The sequence below is a fragment of the Tyto alba genome, unplaced genomic scaffold (assembly GCF_018691265.1).
Source record: "Tyto alba isolate M040663 unplaced genomic scaffold, T.alba_DEE_v4.0 Super-Scaffold_41, whole genome shotgun sequence".
Classification (NCBI taxonomy): Eukaryota; Metazoa; Chordata; class Aves; order Strigiformes; family Tytonidae; genus Tyto; species Tyto alba.
The window spans coordinates 4,899,982-4,920,429 of NW_024881317.1; the positions used below are offsets into that span (position 1 = coordinate 4,899,982).

At 38.0% G+C, this 20,448-nt stretch overlaps 1 protein-coding gene across 1 annotated transcript in view; it reads left to right on the forward strand.

Moving 5' to 3' along the window:
* LOC104368995 (protein FAM169B) overlaps positions 1-20,448 on the forward strand; it is a 41,326-nt gene that overhangs the window by 1,601 nt on the left and 19,277 nt on the right. Inside the window, 2 exon segments of the mRNA XM_042803743.1 lie at positions 11,215-11,348; positions 14,138-14,237. Of these exon segments, the coding sequence (XP_042659677.1) occupies positions 11,215-11,348; positions 14,138-14,237 (234 nt within the window).

The following is a 20,448-nucleotide window of genomic DNA, read 5'->3' on the forward strand; positions in this document are numbered from 1 at the left end:
AGAAAGTGAATTTATCTTCTGAAACACATTTTAAGTTCCTGCCATTTATCTAAAGCACCTACTTCATCCCCTTCAGTAAAATAATGATGTTGTTCATTAGTTCCTCTAGCTGCTCATGGCTAAATGTGCCGTAGTCAGATTGCTCTATTTTCTCCCTTCTATCAGCCACTTATGAAAGTCAAACATTTGTAATAATGCTATTGGGTTTTTTTTTTTGGAAGACTCTCAATTCTGGTGATGTTTTAAATAAAATATCTCTAGATGAATGGGACTTGGTTTTTCATGTCCAAGCAAACATTGTACTGTTGGGCACTTCAGTTAATGTGTATTTTTTTCCCCTGACTTTTTCATTACTCTCAAATTGCATGTTTAGAATGGTTCTTCTATCCCCTTCCTCTTCTGAGACAGCTGCTATTGTTTTTAGGTATCGTCCAAGTTCCAGCTTAGTTAGTTATTTGGATATACCTATGTTTACAATAATTATGGAACAATTGACAAGAGGTTAAGTATACAGCACACTTTAAGAGCATATTGGAATCAACCATTAGCACTTGCTGTGCAAATGGTGCTTTTCAGTTTATGTCACGCTGTAACTGAGATGCTACAACTAGGTCTTCAGGTCTGTTCCTGTAACTGTTTTTCACAGGGCAAAATATCTTATGCTTCCATGTTTCTAATCTCCTTAGGTGCTAGGCAAACCGTACAATTGAGAAGCAGGCCAGCTGTTGACCTAGAACTTGAGGTTCTTGTTTTAAATTCAGCCTTGTCATTTTAAAACACTTTGTCAGATTTATATGTGTTAACCATCTAACAGCAAGGCTAGGAAGGACAGTCTAGTGAATCACTGAGTGTATATGACTGGAGCCTGAGAGATAGTTACTGGATGTCTATCTAGTAGTACCTATCTGTCTAGTTTAACGGTTGCATTAATGAAGCCTTGAATTTCCATCAGTCTCTCTAGGAAGATTGAAATCTGCCTGCCCTCCAGGAAATCCATGTTAATCGGTTTACAGGCTGGTGGTCGGCAGCCTGGAAGGTAGAACCACAGCATTCAGGTAGTGTATAGGTGCTGTATATCATTAGTGTGGCCCCCACATCTAGAAAAGCTACTCAGAACTCTAAGATGAAGCTGATCAACAAATATACACCTTCAGTATAACCAAAATCGCACGTGTGGAATAGGTAGAATTTTACACTGGGGTGTGTGTGTATCTAAGAAGTAAGGACTGTCATAACCTCCTTGCTTTCCATGCCACGGGTAAGGTAAGTTATTGAAACCTTGCTTTCTTTAACATAAATATGTAGTTATGGTCTAGTAGGAAAGAAAACAGGAAACAAAGTCCTAATTACTTTCCTCAAAACAAAAATACAGTCCAAAACCCAGCAAACAAACCTGAGTCCCTTTCCATAACAACATTGCAGTGAATACACTCCTTCCCTTGGGGGAAAGTATGAGAAAACAAACAACACAAGAGAAAGTCTAGCTGGTTTAAATTTGCAAGTGGGAGGTGTGCAGACATTATGGTTGTGAGTATGTTTTAAGAACCTACGTAGAACAGGCTGGTATGTATTTTCCACATTGTATAATGGTTGCGTACTGAGAGACTCTGAAACACTTCGCGTGGCAATTCACAGTTCTGGTGTGTTGTCTTTGCAAAATGATTGGCAGACCCTCAGGTCGCACATATCTGAAGTAAACTGTGTCCTGCTCAGTTACTGAGTGGTCTGTGGATGCTTAAAAATGGTGTGTTTGTAACCTTTGCAACTGCTGTCTGGTCTTTATAGTATTACTGACAACAGATGGCAAATGGCTCCACTGATGTAATTCTTGCTAGTGTTTCATTCCTGTGAAGTTGCACAGTTTCAAAATCTCACAAAGTGCCTTCATATTTTTTCTGCATAATGATTTCAAGTCAAACTAAATAAAAACATTTTATATTATTCAAATTCCTATGGTGTCATGTGACATTTTTGTAATGATTGCCTTGCAGCAGTTTCAGATAAGTGCACGTTTGGTAGCAATTTAAGGCCTGTGTCCTTTAAGTAATGCTTATTAGTACGTAACAGATGCCGTTTAGAAACATTATGCCTTTTAATAGGCTCTGCTTTTAGACTACATGTTCTCATTCCAGGCAGACTGTGGATCAGGCAAGCTCGGAGGTATGCTGTCGTTTATGCAAAGCCTAAGTCAATTTTCTGCTCTGAAGTCAAGCCATGTGTTTTTCCTTGTTTCTTCCATTCTGGTCATAGCTGCCTTGCTGTGTTTTTCCCCCTAGTCATATCTTTGGCTGATTGTCAAGCCATTACAATCAAAACCTTTTGCATTTTTAACCACCAGCAGTGGTTTCTTTTGTCCTTACAGAAGAGCCTGTGTAAACTGAATTTGAACACTCTCGGCCTTACTGTCAAAAGCACAGCAAGCACAGAGTTAGCCCTCTGTTGCCAGCCTGTCCTTCCTTCTCTGCTTCTTCCTCCTCCCAAGAGGAGAAAAAAGGAAAAGTAGAGCCATGCTGACTTTGGAGAGCCTTCAAAGACATGTAGAATAGCTGACACAATGGCACAGAGAAACAAGAGAGATGTTTACATATTTCCTCCACTACTTGCAGCTGTTTATTACAGCAAGTTCTGAGGCAGGCTAGGTGGCTTGTGATAGCTAGTGCAGGTGACGTATTAATTTGTAGACACATAATAAATTTAGCAACGTGGAAATGACTGGGGGAAGGGATTTTTTTGTTTCTTTCCTTCCCCCCCCCCCCCCCCCCCCCCCCGAATTAATTGCTTTATTTTGAGATTATTCTGGTTGTACAAATTGCTCTTTGCACCTACTTTGGAGAAAGTTTGCTGGGTTTTCTTAGGCAGACTTATGCACTCTACTGGTGGGAGCAGTAGATTTGTTGGATGTAAAGCATTTGCAACTCAAGTTATGTGGTATCTGAAACTGATATCCCTGAAAATCTAGACAGTTGTCTCGTATTTTCATTGCTACTTCCTTTGTTTGGGGAACATTGTCCTTTCTGATAGCAAACCAGGGCTTTCAAGTACTCTTGGTATGCCACACATTGTGCCATAGTTTGTGTGACATGAAGCTAAGGGCTGTGTGTTGTGTGGCCTTAGGTTTCCCACACCTGCTTTGAATGATGGTAGTAATAAGGAAATGTATTTAATGTGGTACTCAGATACTAGCTCTGGTGCCAGGTTGTGACAGTGGGTGTTCCAGTAATACATTTAAATGCTCCTTTGTCTTAAAACATGGCTATTTTCTGAAACTGTCCTAACTGTCAGTCTGGCTGGCTTCTCCTCACAGAATGAAATCATCTTCATGCTAGACCATTTGCCAAACTTAGGTGTCATTTCCTGCCGTTTCACTATTCCTTGTTTATCACTATGGGAGATATCGTCTTCCTTTTCTCCCTTAAGTTATAGGATGACTTCTGACCAATGCATCCGCCTTTCTGTCTTCCATCTTTGTGAAGGATTGAATTACCACTCTCCACATTTGAACTTGTGATTCATAAAAGCTCTACTGCTGTTCACAGAATCTTTTCTGTTGTTCTCCCTTTCAAATTAGCCTCTTTGAATAATGGAAATACTTCAGTGATGTATTTCAGTGTCATTCAGGGCCTCCCATTTCTTCTTTCCTTAGATTTTAAGAGTCAGACTCTAATTTGAGGTCAGGCCTGGACTACGAACTTCTGTTGGCATAGCTATTTTGGCTATGGGTATGATGAAGTGAGATGTAGTGCTGACATAGCTGCCGGAAAAGGCCCCTGATACGGACAGAGTTGTTCTGGAAAGCTTGCATATTTTATTTTGTTTGGGGGATAGACAAATAATGAAGTTGACAAATTTAGATTTTTTTTTTCATAAATAGGCAAGAAAATCTATACCACTGCCTTCAGTAGTTGAAGTTAGCCTTTTCCAGGAACATTTCTGCCCATTTCTTGGTTGTGTGAAAAACAGTACATATTAAGAACTCAATGCTGATGTTTACAGATTCAGAGGTTTTAGCAGCAATCCCGTTGAATCAATGGTATTTCTTTGAGGAAAACCTGATGTGAACATGAACCTTAAAGCCTTAATTAATTACAATCCTGAATGTCCCTTTTCTTCAGGACTACATCTTCTCTGAGTTATTCTGTAACCTCCTTCCTCCTTTTTTACATCTAAGCTCTGTGAAAAAGAGAGTTAAATGTGCAGAAGTATGAATTCCTGATATGTCATAGTTACAGCTGGTAGCACTTCCATGGTTTAACAGTATGCTACAGTTTTTATTTATAAAGTCTGTTGCTGGGCCATAATACCTCAGCTTTTTTCAATTACATTAGGTTAGAACTTTGTGCAAAACATGCCAGTCCAGATGTGCATTCTGTGTATAATAGGACAGGGGGTAGCCTGTTTACACAGATGTCTTTTAATTTATCTGCACTATGAGTTGGGTGTGGCTTTATTTTTTTAAGTGTAACACTGCTAAAAATCGATTTGAGGAATAGTAGATACAGTTGGAACTGGTTTGCTGGAACCTTCAGTACGGGAGTGCTGCAAGTTAGAGTGGAGGAAATATCCCTTCAATATGCATTTGCTTTTCTAGCTTTGAAAACATTTTAAAGATCATGGATTTATCTAGGGATTTTTCCCCAAGGAGCTAAATAATTAAATCAATTATTTAATTCCTTTATAATTTTTTTCCCCATTTAATAAATTGCAGATCACTTTAAATTTTGGAAAATAAATAACATGCATTTTACAGACCCTGGTCATATGAGGTTCTGAGGGCCTCCAGAGCTCACTGAAGTGAGTGAAAATTGAAGGTGTTTGGCGTTTTTCAGTTAGGCTTGTCTAGTCTCTGCTCATCTATGTTGTGTTAAATCTATGTGTACACTTACAGCTTTTTTCTTCCCTTTTCCGAAATCAGCACTAAGAATGTGTTAGTGGGAATGGGATGGCTCCTATGATAGCACCCTGAATTTGAGATGCCTGACATTTGGTCTGCTCTCCATTTGCAGTAATGACATATATAGATACAGCTGAACTCATCTATTTAATCTGTTTGGTTTCTTAATTGGGAATGGGATTAGGATTATTTATTTCCCTTCTGCCTTCATTTATGGATTTCACAGCAGAAAAGTATTTACAGACATAAACTTGTGTTTAATTTGTCTTCTGAAGTCCTTCTTGACATTTGAATGGTGATAGAATAGTAAGTCATATATAAATGGCATTTTTGGATTGAAACATGGAAACCTGTTAACACCAATGCATTTTTTTTTCATCCTTTATGTTCCAAGACTGATTGCTCTATTAGTAATGGTGAAAAGCAGTGCAGTGGGGAAGAACATTGTTTTCATTAATGATGTACAGCATGTGGCTAAGAGCTACCTTGCCATGTTGGACAGACATCACACCACGGCATTTGCCCACTAGCTCCATTGCCACCACATGTTGTTATGATACTGGAGTTTCGCCTACACTAGAACTTGGGTTTTTGACATGTATTTGCTCAATTAAATTCAGGATACGAGAGTCAGGTTCTGTATGTTCTTCTGGGAATGTGCCAAAGACCTCTTCCTTCCTTTGAAAGGTTAAACAAATATGGATGTCTGATGATAACCACATGCATAGAGTTGTTCAAGCTCATTGGAAGGAAAGGAGAAGAGTTGATATTAAGCACTGCTGTTTAACACAGAGCTCCCACTCCTGTAAGACGGTAATGGAAAGCACTTTTGTTTTATATGCACAATTTAGAAGGGCAAAAAAAGTTATCTTTAGATCCTAGACACTGTCGTGGTTGTGCTGCCATAGCCTGGCAGTGACAGTCCACAGGAGAACAGAGAACAATTTATGTTATATGACTTCTTTGTCTTTTTATGTTGGGACTTCAGAGGCACTGATAAGGAAAACGTCACACCCTTTTGAAGTGGTAGATAAGACATACACTTAACTGATAAGAAACCAGACAGAAGATGAAGTGATTTGTTGGGGGCCACAAAAACATACCTGTGTTAAGAATAGGAGTTCTGGTTTCACTTGCCTGGTTTAACTACAAAAACACTGTCTCCTAAATATTGACTTGTCTCACATTGCAAAGTGTTTTTTGATTTAAAAAAAAAAAAAAAAAAGAGGAAAGTAGTTCTTGGACAAAAAACCTCACAATACTGTCAGAAACACTTAAAACCTGCTGAAGTTTGGTTTTGCTTATGTTTTTTTAAATTGTGGAATATATTAGCATGAAAATAAAGCCAATAAGTAAAACCAGTACTGCTGTTGCAAGCGTTAGAAATGGCAAAACTGAATAAAAAGTAATGAAACTTGAAAGTTAGAAATGTTCTCTTTATCTGTCCTGTTTCTGCACCACTAGAAATCAGATTTGATTATTTTTCATATTTTTACATGTAAAATTATGCACAAATTTGCACAAATGTACAAAGAAACACAGTCCTGATACAAATCCTGTGACTGATGGCTCTTCTGTAAGCATACAGTACTTAATGGATGCATGTAGTGTTATTCTCTGTGTTTGTAAAACATGAAAAAGTAGTTGTAGGATAAATGATTAATTCACTTCAGACATAACACTTTTCATGCTTCATCTACGGTGAGGTTGATGTATTTTGCTTTACAATCTGGCTGCATCCTAAATGCCCTTACAAATCTCTGAAATGGGCTTTTCAACAAGTAAGTCTTTCCTGTGAGTACCAGCAATACCTCAGTGCATCTTAATCAACCCAGGGGTGTATCTAGTCTGAAAAAATTGCATCACCAACTTTGCTGGCTTAAGAAACCAGGAATAGAAGATTCCCAACATTGAAAGAAAATATCTTTGGTTTAATAATTTGTGTATCCGGTTTGTGGTCAAAAAGGACTTAAGTATATTTTCAGTACATACTAATTTGAAGCTTAAATTAATATTTAAAACATCTTTACAAAGACAGAGTTGATTGTCTCAAGTTGTAACTGATTTGTTAGATAATGGCAAAATAGTAACACCAGTACATAGGTACTAGTCTAGTGAAAGAGAGCTTGAGGGATATAATGGTGGTTTGAATTGCCGTAGCATTATATTAATGAGATGTCTGTGGTTATCTATATTCTAGTTAATTTATTTCTATTATGGCACAGGGCTTAGTTGCAGAGGATATAAAAGGGTCATCACAAAGAATCTTCAGAATATCTGATCAGATGAAAGCATGTCATTTACCTTTGGGCATTACAGCAGTCTGTAGTTTCACTTGTGGAATTTCACATACAAGTTTGTGCACCATGTGTTTTCTGTTGTATTGAGAATAAATTCTTTTGCCCATTGGAAAAATATTTCCTGCTTACTTTAACTGATAAAATGAAATTCTTGCTGAATCTGCAATGATGGGGGGTCTGTGTCTAATCTACAAAAATTAATTTGTAGTTTAAGCAAGAATATTGTCTTCTATTTTGTGATTGCATTTGTTATTTATTTATCTGAATCAGAACATAAGCTTGTTAATTAGATCTGGATTCCCAGATACTGATCTTTTTGGATCATAAGTGAAGTGAATTTTGCCTGACTTTTACCTCTCAAGAAGGTATTTGTCCACTTCATGAAGCCACCATAAAATTCAGCTCTCTATTCTGGAGAAAATCAGAGGTGGAATAGCAGAGGGTTTAGAAAAAGCTAAGTTTAGGGATCAAGACTGAAGCAGAGGCCTTGGTTTATGTCTTATTGGCACAGTTGCGTGATGTTTTTGGCTGAGGTACCTATAGATGCTGGAGGGTAGTATCTCATAAAGATGACCGAGTTGTATGGGCAGTGCCTGCTTGTTTGTGTAGCTGACTTTTGCTGTATCTTTTCACTTTAAAAATCAGATTCTTAGTGCAAATTGATGACAGATCACTGGAGCGAGAGGAGATGCACTTACACATCCTTGCTTGAGAATGTGGCCCAGACTGCTCCATGGAAACAAAAGAGAGGAGAAGCAGAATCTGTGTTAGTTTTTGCTTTAAAATCTATTCTGTGTGCTTGCATGACATGGAAATATGCCCATTCAGATTCCTCATTTATTTATCTCTAGAGAAGTTTTTTCCAGTGGAACTGTGTATACATCTTCCTCCGTTGCACTGAATGCTGGTGCCCTGTAAAAGACAAAGTCTGGTACCTGTCTGTAAACGCTGTAGAACCCGCCTAGATGATGTCTTGACCTTGTTTACCAGCTTTGGCTATTTAAGATGGCAGCCACTTCAGCGCTAATGTCAGGAATCCCTCTAATGCAGTAGGCCTCTCATTCTAAATTTACTCTCTTTATGGTCCCTCCTCTGTGGCTGCAGCAAGAGGCCCCCTTTTTATGACTCACCCCTCCTGCCCCCCTTCTCTCCCCCCCTTCCTCCTTCCCTCCCTCAGATGGTAACCCTTTGTGCGCAGCGCCTGTTGGCAAGGAGTGCTCGCTGGGTGTTTAGCAGATTGGCTGCCACAATGTGCTCTTTTGTTGCCGCTAGGTAAGATCAAATTCGAATGAAATTCAAATTAGGTTAAAAGGCTGTCCTTGGAACTTCGCAATTTGGGTATCCCAACATGCTGATAGGGGCCTCAGACTGAAGCACAGCGCTGCTTTTCTTTTAAAGCAAAGCTAACAAATTCTGCATTTGATTTTGGAACCTTTATAACGTCCTATTAGCCAGCAATAATTACTGTTGTAGTCAAATGCCTAATAACAATAGTTATGGTTAGACTTTGTCGAGGTTTTTTTTTGTTTCTGTATACAAAAAAAGCATAAAAGGGACATACACAGGAGGGCAAATCTAATTTCTTCGCTTTGTACTGGGGAAAACTGGGAAACACATTAGTTAATGTAAAAAAAATGTCCAGCTAGTGATTTTTCTCCTGCTTATGGCAGCTGAACAGTATTCTTGGTATGTGCGTGTATGTGCACATTTTGGGGGGATGTTCACAAAATCCAGCCTTAGCACAATCTGACTTCTTGAGGACACCCCAGGGTACCTAAACTTAGACTTCTGCTCTGTATTGTCCCTAAAGGAACTTCACTCTCTCTCTCTCTCCCCCCCCGCCCCTCCCTTACATACAGAAGCCGAGACAGATTTGTTTTCTTCATGAAAAATGTTTGGATTTCCCCTTTATTGGAATATGTGCTCCTAACTCACTTGGGTGTTTTCAGAGTATTACACAGGAAAAACAAGTTAACAGGAAATCTAAAGCATTTTTAGAGAAAAAATTACTTCACTGGAAAGCTGTATGAATGGAAAGCTGATCAGAAGTTTTCTCTAATGCCTTGTTATTTAATCAGTGACATTATTTCATCCTTCAAATGGTCACTATTACCTTAGAGTACAAGCATATTACGTACCAGAAAGTTAGTGTAACTTTGAAGGTACTAGTTGTTTTGTTCAAGTGTGAAGAAAACATGATTGTGCTTATTAAGTTGCTTTGTCTTAACAATGGCAGGACGTAGCAGCATCTCATGAATAGTATTTATTAGCATGGCCAGCATTTTTCTTTGTGCTAAATTTAAGGCCTAGATACTGCTCTTCTGCAAAGAATTAATTTACTGGTAAATTTACTTCAGTAAATTAGTAATTTTTAGTAGTAATCTGTAATTTCTTTCCCTTATATGGCTTCTTTGCTTGATGGTGTTAAACAGGACACTGGGGAAGGCTGCTGCAGAAGAAAACTGCCACTTTGAAGTATTGGCTGGGATTTTATAATGTGACTCAGCTTGCCAGTGTTGCAATGCTGTTTTCTCTCCCATTTTGTCACATACAAAGATACTATGAAAACCATTTACAGAGTAGCTTCTGTTCAGCATTCTGACTACATAGCTTTGCTGTCAAGCCTCAGGATGTAAGCTGATTGCTTGCAAAGGGCAGGAAAATAGCGTTCAAAGCATTTTAAACAGTATTGGGTGGTGGTGAATTACCAGTTGTAGTTTCTTACCCTTTTGCTGAGGAATCAGATACTGAGCACTGCCAGAGGGAGAATGATGGGACTGTGGGTGAATAGTCTGACCTGGTACTGCAAATCCCATGCTCCTACTTTTACATGGGGAGGTATCATTTTCAATATGGTACTTTTATGATTCACAGTTTCTGAATCTCAATATAGACAGTTCTTGCAGTGGCCCTTGTAAGACTGTTCATTGTCACAGCTGTTTACTTTGCACTCACTATCAGTGCAGTTATTTCACATTAAACTTGGGTCACAGGAGCTGCCATGTGAGAGCAAACCATGATTAAAAATGGAGGATTCAGAACTAAGATTCCATCTATAGCAGTGTGATAGAAGATTTTGTCCTCAGTTTGAGGTTTACAAGAGTTGCAGGTGTAGCCTGTTGATTGAAAGCCCCTTTAATTGGAACTATTTTCTTCCTACCATAGAAGACTGACAGAATGCTATTTGGGCTGCTGACCCATTTCTTCTGATGTTCTTTATCTTGAACTGGTGATGAGCCACCAAGCAGTCTGGTTTGTTGTATCAGAAAGAGGTTGTTTGGTTCCTCACGGGCACCAGTCTGGACTTTGCATTTAGGTAACAGGCATCAGATGTACTTAATTTTCATTTGCATGCAATTAGCAAATACCTTGCATGAATAGCCTTCAGCATTGAGTCGTATGGATTAAAAGTTACGTTGCATAAAAGGTGATGGTTACTATTTTGGGAACTCTTATGTGGGTAAGCATTTTAATATTTTTTGACATTATTTAATTGTTGTGAAAGTGCCCAATTGAAGTTACTCATAAAAGGGAAAGAGAAGACTAGTGATATACAATAGATCATGGATTGACCCATAAAGGAGCATCTTCCCTGCAAGAGTAGAAGCTTTGGAATTCTTTTGCTGTTACATTTTTGGACAGTACTAGAACTCAGGCTGTGTTTAGAAGAAATTTTTTTCTCTCTTCTAGCTTTTTACTTATACCTAGAGATTTACTTACACCTAGCAATTTACTTACACCTAGAGAAATTTGAGACTGTGCTTGTTGAATTCAAAGGAGACATACGTGATTTGATGCTGTCTTGGTTCTACTTTGTAGAATTGGATGTCAAGAGGTAAATAACATTTAGATAGGTTTTTTACCAGCCTTTCTATTTAAGACTAGGATTATACAAAAGGCTCTGATGGGAACAATAAGGGCCCAGCTACACTAAACAGCTGCTGGGGAAACTGAGGTTTTAAAACTGATGTTTCTTAGTTCATTTAAAAAGTAAAAATACCTTGTGTTTTATTTTAACTACAGGTTGCCGTTACTTAGTAGATACGTTAGCAGAAGATCCAGAGGTTCTGCAAATAGATGCTGAAACATACTATGAAAAACTCTTGAAGAAATCATCATCTACTCCTGATGTTTTTTTGATCACTGGAGGAGAAGAGGTAGTATGCTGATGTTTTCCATACTGCAAATTAGACACTTGCAAACTAGTTTGTTGATTGTGCTCATTGTCTGTGAATAGGGGTAAACTGGTGTGGCTGGATTACAGATCTCCTAAAATCAGCAAATTCCGCATTATTTCAAATAGTTTGCATGCTGCAAATGAGAGATAAGCTTAAACTACAAGTCTAAAACCCTCTGAGGGTGGGTGAGGGTTTGAAGTACTTAGTTGAACTTTGCATCTTGACCTGCCTTCTTATAGGACTGAATCAAAAGTTAATTTGATATATATTTGTACCATGGTACAGCCCTGTATTCTACCTCTACTGTGCAGTTTACACAGGTGTTGCGATATAGTCTCTCTTTTGTTTCCATTTTTTCCAGTGCTTATATTGATAATTTTGAATATGGGCTCTCCCAAGGAATTCTGATCAGATGTGATTGATAGACAATATAAATACTGTAGGTGCCAATGCTTTAGGGTCCATTCCTGAGTCACCTGGGGGGATTGCATTGGAGATGACTGAGCAGGTCTATTAAAAATTCTGACTTCGGTCAACCTATGAAACCTTTCATTTGGGGCATTCTCTAGATCATAGAAGGTGTGCTGGTATTGTACTATCAAACCAGTAAGTGAGTTAGTTGAAATAGCTGTTTGGAATATGGTGGCTTTTCTGCTATTTAGGAAAAAAATATGCAGTAGTTTCCAGAAAAATGCTGTTTCTGGTGGGTAGTTTCATATTTGAGCCTTGAATGTAACTAGCTTTAAATACTCTTTTAATGCCCTCTAGTGGACCATGTAGGGTTAAATACAAACAAACCTGAAAATGCAAAGATCCCCCAGTTTAGGGCTTCTTTGTCCTTACCTCAGCCTTTCATCCCTGCTTGTACTTTTAGAGGCTCATTTGCTGTTCCATTATAAGGGAGGGTAAGTTAAATCCCAGGCTATGCTGCGTGTATTTGTGCAATAACTAGACAGAGTGAGATCAGGTAAAGGTGGACTACTGGCTTTTGATTCAGAAACTGTCTTAATTTTGTGGCTTGTCATCAGACCTTAAATATATCACATGACTGATTTGAGTCTCATAGCAACACGTTTCTCTTTGCATTCATTTAATTCAAGTCTAATCTAATCTGCAGTCAGACAGCTAGTCAAGGGCATAAGTAATGGTAATGTTCTTGCTGTATTGTTTTTTTTCCCCTTATACTTTATAACAAATAGTTCAAAGAATGTTGATATTTTGTAATTAAAAATAAATTAAATGTAATAAGGTAAAGCTCCCATCCTCAGTGAACGTCTCTGCTAACTATCTCTATTATGTACCTACAACCTGAAGGATGAGGATTTTGGTGTTGGAATAATGACTGCAGTTACCGGGTTTTTTTTTCCCTCCGTGCATCTGAATTAAAGCACGTTTTAATTGGCAGGACTGGCAACCATGAATTATTATTTAGCAAGTGTTAAGTGACTGTTAGCGCACTTGCTCAGGTCACAGAACTTCTTTTTGGTATGGCGTGGTCTTTGGTCAAGCATTCAGTACCCAAATAGCAAGGATTATTGCAAGTCAGGCTGGAAGCACATTGGCAGCGTTCATACACAGAAAGCTATGCCTGGCTCATGCTGATGTTGTTAGCACCTGTGAAAGTGCACATTATCTTATAAAACAAAATAACAATCATAGCAGTGTTGGAAATAGTACTGGCCTTTTCATTATAGTAATGCTCCCAGGTGCCATAATGACATTGATGCTGTTATATTTGAAGCATGCAAAGAACAACTGAAGCCCCAGAACATACTGAGATTTCGGGAAGCTCATGAATACAGATTTCAGGCAGTTTTCAGTTTTTTCCTGGAGTCCAGTGTTTGCATAGATGATCCCAGGATTCTGGCACTCATAAACTGGTGAACACTGATTTCAACTTAAAGTTGTTATCTTGAATAATCCATATTCATACTATTCCTTCCATGCACCAAGAAATATTAAATGTATCACATGACTGATTTGAGTTTCATAGCAAACTGACAAATGGGTGCAATTAGAGAGAGAGAGGCACACCCACACATACACAATGGACCAGATTTTTGAAAGTACAGTACATACTGTGCTAAATTATGCACGCTCTTTGCCTGTACCTAAACTTACATGAGAGCATTTGCAATATTCATATGGAAATCGTCATCTCTATGCATATAGAGCTGTTTGAGCACAGTAATTTCGTGTTTATGTGTCACATCATTTAGAAGTTTAGTCTAAGACTGAGAGCTTGAGAGCTGCATTTTGATTTTAGCTTTGCCTTCAACATAACCACCTTGTGCCAATTATCTACCCTCCCTGTGCCTCACAGATAAACTGCCCAGGCACTGCCCTAATGCTTTGATACTCCCTGTACCCCAAGGCTTAATTCATTGTTTGCAAAACACCACAAGTACTCAGCTGGACGATGCTGTAAGAAGTGCAAGTTGTATTTGTTTTTATTTGATGTGTCTGGTCTTTCATAACACCATTTGTCTGCATGTAAATGTTCAAAGCCAGGTTGTACTAATCATAGTAAATCAGCATTAATGTCTTCACTAACTTTGGTAGCTTGATTTCTTTTAAGTTAACATTACTTACTGATAATAATAGAATATTATGTATGTTTCATTGACTTGAAATTCAGGATTGAGAGGGTGTTGTGCTAAGTTTATGCCATGCACGTTAGTAAAACTTATCATAAGTGTATTTAATACATGAAATACTTCTCTTGAGCTTTGCAGTACAAACAGCGACAGGGCTTGTTTGTTTTTTAGGTTAAACTTGAAGATTCCTGTGTGTGTTTTGTCCCTCTCTTCCGAAATAATCCTACTCGCAAAATGTTGCTGTTAACTGATCCAAAGGATAAAGAGACAGGTTAGAATTGGTCAAAATATTTTGAAATTTGAGTAGTCGTACTTTGTTTACTTCTAAGATGGTGTGCTTGTTTATGTATTTAAGTATTTTGGTTTTTGTTTTGAATATGAAGTGGATTCAGTTTGCCTGTCAGGGATTTGTATCAGTGGGCTACTGATTAGAAGGGAGGATTGACAATCAGGGCTTTTAAATTCTGTGCATAGCTCTGCTGGTAGCTGAAAAATCACCTTGGGTTAATCTGTTATTCTTTCTGAGTTTGTTCAATGGGGTAATATTGTTCTAATTCAGAATGATGTGAAACTTAATGCCTTATACTTTGGATAGAATTCCTAAATCCATAAACAAGAGCAAATATATATGTGAAATTGTATTAGATCTTACTAATTCTTATTCATATTATTTTTATTTTATGATATCTTCTTCAGTTCTAGGTTTAATTGCCTCCTATTTCCAGTACTGGTGTGTGAGGGGTAAATTTGGAATGAGACAATGCTCAGGAATTGAGTTAAATCCATTTTATTTGCCAGTTCTCCCAAGATATTCTTTAAACTCTTACAAGCTTTGCCTTGCTTACTGGTAGTAATGCTGGTGTTTTCCTATTGCAGCCATGTGTCAGCCTGACAGGGATATGCTACAATTGTGTTATGGGCAGTAGAAGTCAGCATGTGCTTACTGGTGTTTCTGTTTCATGAGTCACTGATTAGAGTATCAACAGGTTACTAAGATTTGATCAATAATTGTATCTGAGTTTTATCTTCCTGTTATCAGGATTTCAGTATCTTCAGAGACAGCCTGATCTCTTCCTACTTACTCTCTTAGGCAAGTGTCTCTGACTATGGAATGTGAAAAAATGCAAATGTAAAATAAGTAATGGCTCTTGATACTGCTGTTATTAACGGGAAGCTTGACTCCAAGTTGCATAGTACCAAAACCCCAGGTTATGACCCAGCTAGATTAAGTGAGGGGTGTTGGAGCTGTTGTGAAGCAATGGGCTGCAGAATTTTTGGAACATCTACAATAAAGACGTGAACCTCTGCATTGACCCGTTATGTCACTTAAGGAATACAGAACACATGAAACCTCTTAAAGTTTCAGCTTCCAAATGTGACAGCAAACTAATGACATTTGTAATTAAAAACTTTTTTTTTTTTTTTAAAAAGATAAGTTACAAATTATACCTGAAGGGCTCTTAATAGCCACTATTCTTAGTAATACAACAAAGGCAAGGTGGAGAAGTTTAGCACTCTATGCTCAGTTGTAAAGCATGTCAGGTAATGATCTTACACTCCTAGAACAGGTACTATTAGTGTAGCTAAGTATTCACTGATCAATCCAAACCCTGTAACCAGGAAACGTCTTCATAAGAACAAAAAAACAGATTAAAATCATCTGTGGTTAGAGGTGAACTCTTCAAAGTTTTCCAGCTCCTTTTACATATGATTTCAGTTGGACATTTGCTAATGGGTTGTGATTCACATAGTTGAAGGTAGGCAAACTTTCCAAGTTACAAGTGTAGTCTAAAGACTTTCTGGTCCTTCTAAAACTATTGATATAGAATTACTTTCCTGACATTAATTTATATATTCCATTAACATTTTTCTGAAGAAAGACAGGCACTGGTGTGATAAAGGAGAGAAATGTCTACACCGGAGGCCAAACTTGCTCTGTGAGTGCAGTTGTGCATACCTACTGACTCATGCTCGAAGCAATGTAGTGAAAACAGCATTAAGTTAGTTTAGGCTGCACAAGAGGAATGGGGATCTGTAACAACTATGATTCAAAAAATAAAGAATTATTAAATAAATACAGGTGAAAGCAATGCATTTTGTACAAATTGTCAGTTAAATGATCTAACAGTATTAGGAGCAACAAGTATTAATGACGTACATGTACACAAGGAAAAAATTATTTCCCACAGAAACAAGTCAAATGAGTCCACAATGGAGCCTAGATTATATGATAGCTATCTACATTAACAGCTTAAACCTAGCAGAATAAACACCTTATTATATTACAAACAACAGACTGACTGACTACTGTGACCCCCTTGCAAAACTTTAGCTTGAGTCACCAGCCCATAGTCACAGAAACAGTCTCACAGAGATCAGTAAGTCTAGTTATTTAAGTAAGGCCTTCATGATCTGGCTTTTAATATTTCCTTTTAAAAGTATGATTTAAAGGATTTTACTGGAAGTTCTTTGTTTCTGGATTTTATGTGCTATAAACATGTGGCCAGCCTTCCTACACACATCAAATTTGACTGATGTGATTTTTTTTTCTTTAGATGAGTTTTGATAAATTTTCTTCAGTTCTCTAAAGTCAGCTGGTATGTGTGTGTATGTGTATGCATACCTATACATATGGGTATATACGTTTGAAGTATTTTGTCCAAATACTTTTCCCACAGTTCAACAGATTTTGGAATTGACTTTTAAGGCAGCAGACTGTGTTAATGTGGCAAGTCCATCTGGATTTGGTTACCTACACAACCTTTTGTTCTGACCAGTGAACAGATCAAATTGTTTCAAAACCAATTCCTTCAGAAAAAAGCAGTATCTATTAACTCAGTGATTGTTACTTACGGACATGAGCAGAAAGTTAAAACACTAAACAGGTTGCATGATTTTTTTTTCTCCCTTGAGCTTTACATTTTTCTTGTGAACTAGAGTTTCACCCAGATGGGAGAGGCAAACAATCTTGCTGAAGCTGCTTTCTTTTCTTTCTCATGTGCTCTCTAGTGTGTCTGCATTTTAGTTTTACTTCACACCAGGAGGGCACTTAGAAGCAAATTTCCTGGTTGTCCCTATATACTGTGCTTCAGTTCATAGCAAGGAGCTGTCTTGGAGTGTGTGAACTGGATTATTTCTGGTTGAAATTAAATTAGAGGATACACTCCAGAAGTACAGTGATGTGCCCCAACCTCTAATGGGCTTTTACTTTTCAGCACCAGGCTAGAATTTGTGAACGTCAGATTCTCTGCACCAAATGCTTTCCTCGGTGAATTCAGTTTTGTTAGTGTTAGTCTTGCTAATGCAAACATGGCCCACTGATTTTTCCCCTTGCAATTCATTCGGACATTTCTGAAGTGCAGTGGGGGAAGGCAGCCAAGGGTATCCCAGGATATGCTGGGGTAGAGGTGCTTTACTGAGAATCAATTGGAAACAGAGTAGAAGATGCAGCTAGGGGGTGTGTAGGGCATGTTTAGTTGTGTACTGCTCAGGTCGTGCTGTGGGTAGTGAAGCAGCAAGAAGTGTTAGAATCCTCATTGCTTGGTTCTGCCACAGCTCACATGATGCTCTGAGACCATATTATATTGCTCCCAAGAGGCGCAACCTTCCTCTCCTCCGGTGGTTCTGCTGACTGGTGACTGCCAAAACCCTGGCTAGAGCCTTTGCAATTTATTGGTTCTCTTCTCCAGCTCTATCCCTGACACCAGCAGTTCCTTCAGCTTTGCTCCAACATCTCCACCTTTGCTCCTGTGACTCCCTAGCTTCCCTCACCCCCTAAAATGAGCTCTGTACAAAACCATGACAATTGCTGGGGTTAACCACACACCTGGGTAGCACCTTAATCAAAGTGAGAAAGATGTATGACTTGTATGTCTTATGTTCATATGTGATGGGATTTCCTCTTTCAGCTTCATTTGTGTTTACATCTATAACGGTTAAGTATTGCATAGATAAAATGATGTATATAATACTTATGAAATAATATCCACTGCAATATGCTTATTTTTCCACAGTTGCCAAAGAAAATATTGTCAATCTAATCATTTATGTTTGAAATTCTAATAATTCAGACTCTGGAAAAATACTGAATTTAACAGCCTAGCTACAAGTCTGCCTGTGAAAAGCTTTAAAATTTGATGGTATTTAATTCTTGAACATAGGTTAAAGAGGGATTGCTTCCAATACTGAGACTTATCTCTGATCATCTTGATCAGATGGGTTGTCCAGAAGTGACGTGTAGCTTGTAGTCTGAAATGACCTGCGTATTTCCAAGGGAAAATGGATGTAGTAGCTTTTCCACAAAACTTGGTCTTGGTTGGGAGCATTTTTAATTTATTTTTGATGGGCTGAGTGTTCTGTTCTGTTAGTATATGTGTACAGATATTTTTATGAGAATGTAAATTGTGTTGTGAGGGCTTACAGAGCATAGCATGAGTGATTAACATCTTTATAACACTAAATAAACATATCCTATTGTGGCATTTTCTGTATGCTGTATATAATAATTTACAATAACTGTTAGATGCCATGGAACATTTATCAAAAGACATTTGCAACAAATCACTGAGTAAAACTTGAATTGTAGAAGAAAACGTAATTGGTTGCAGGAAAGGTATCTATCTTAGATACTTGAATGGCTGCCATTACTGCAGCATCTGCATGCCTCCCAAGCTTTAATGTATTTATTTCGATAAGACTCTTAGAAGAGACAGAAAAATGTTCTTACTCCATTTTAAAGATAAGGAAATGGGGGGACAGCTATTCAGGGTATGTCAATGTTGCAGAACGCAGTTTAATGGGGGATCTCTGAGCTTGTTCCATTATTAGAGATGACCTAGGCTCAGTTGCATGGAACTACTTGTTGGGGTAATTTACCATTCTCCTTCCAAGGTGGAAATCTGGCAAGAGAAGCTTCTGTAAATGTGCTATCAATCTGAAATACTGCAAAAATAAGATAAAGATGACTTTATCTAAGATAAAGAACTGGTACATTCTATATTTATTAAACCAACTCAAATTACATCTCTCACATATATCATTGCCTTTAATTTAGTTTGTGACTGATGGTTGCATTTCAGCAATTCAGATGAAGTCTGGGGAAAAAGAAGTACCAAGCTGGATGTTGCTTTTTTTTTTTTTTTTGCTTTGCTTTGTGCGTAGAGTCCCGATGTGCACATTTCATTCAAATAGTTGCACACCAGTGTGGGAACGTTTGGCCAGCATAGCCTAGAAAGTAAAAATATAATCCAGACCTGGGTTGGGAAGGGATCCATGTTTGCCTAGCAAAGAGACATTTCATAATCACAATTGCATTACGCTTAGTGCCTAATTCAACTCCCTATTTTTCAGTATGTATTCTAAATATCCATAGTGGTATGGAATTGTATGCTTCACAGGCTCTCAGCTTCTTGCAACACTCTAAATATGTTTGTCTGACTGCAAGTGATCAAAGTTCTGAGGTTTAGCAGGCTAATGCTTACAGGGCAAGCCACCCAACTAAACACGTATATACTCCATTAATTGTGAACTGAAATGTATTGGACTTAATCCATTTCACCTACTCTTGCAGTTGCAACATCACTGTAATCATGTACATCATGATTCACAGGGTTTAGGTGATGTTTGTAACATTGTTGGCAATAACTTGATCTCTTATGATCAGGTGAATATAACTGAATGTCTTGGAAAGAGCAACAAGACTGGGAAAGGAGAGTGAAGGAACATGTGGTCTCACAAAACATGTTTGCATTTGAAATAGTGTTCCTCAAAGTTGATTATAAAATGAAAATGAGAATATGGGGAAGCATGGATGGATTTAACTGTGGACCAGATGTTGACTCAAAAAATTATAACAAAAATCAAAGTACATATGTTTGTGTGAAATCTGGAGAAATGTTTTTCCTTCAAGGAAGGCATCCATATAGATAAGGTTGCTCAAGTAATGTGATGTGACAGTTGCTATGTCAACTAGTGTTCTGTTCCACACATTTAAATTATTGAATAGCACAGTAAATGTTCTATAAAAGTAGTTCCTCAGAACATGGTTATGCAGCTTCCTATTTTCCTCAAAGATTTAAAAAACTTTTCTGACCTTTACTATGTGTGTTGTATGTGTCTGAACTATGTGCCAAACCTCTGTGCAGCTCCCATTAAAGTCATCCTTTGGCCCATTATGTCCCCTTTGTCTGACTCAGCTCCCTTTGTAGCTTCATGTTTCATGGATGTGTAATGGAGCAGTGCCTGCCTGCATTTGAAAGCAGAGTGAAGGGATTGAGGGAACAGATTGAATCCATCACAGAAAGAGTATGAAACTCCCATGCAAGTAAGTGCATAATATTTAATGAATTGAATCTGGTGCTATAAACAGGCATCTGCCCTTGCGTGCAATACTTTCTTCATTGTTAACCCAGTACACAAAGCTTTTTGGCACATGCTTTAATAATTTATTTGAAATATATGTTAGCTAGGCAGAATCTCCAGCA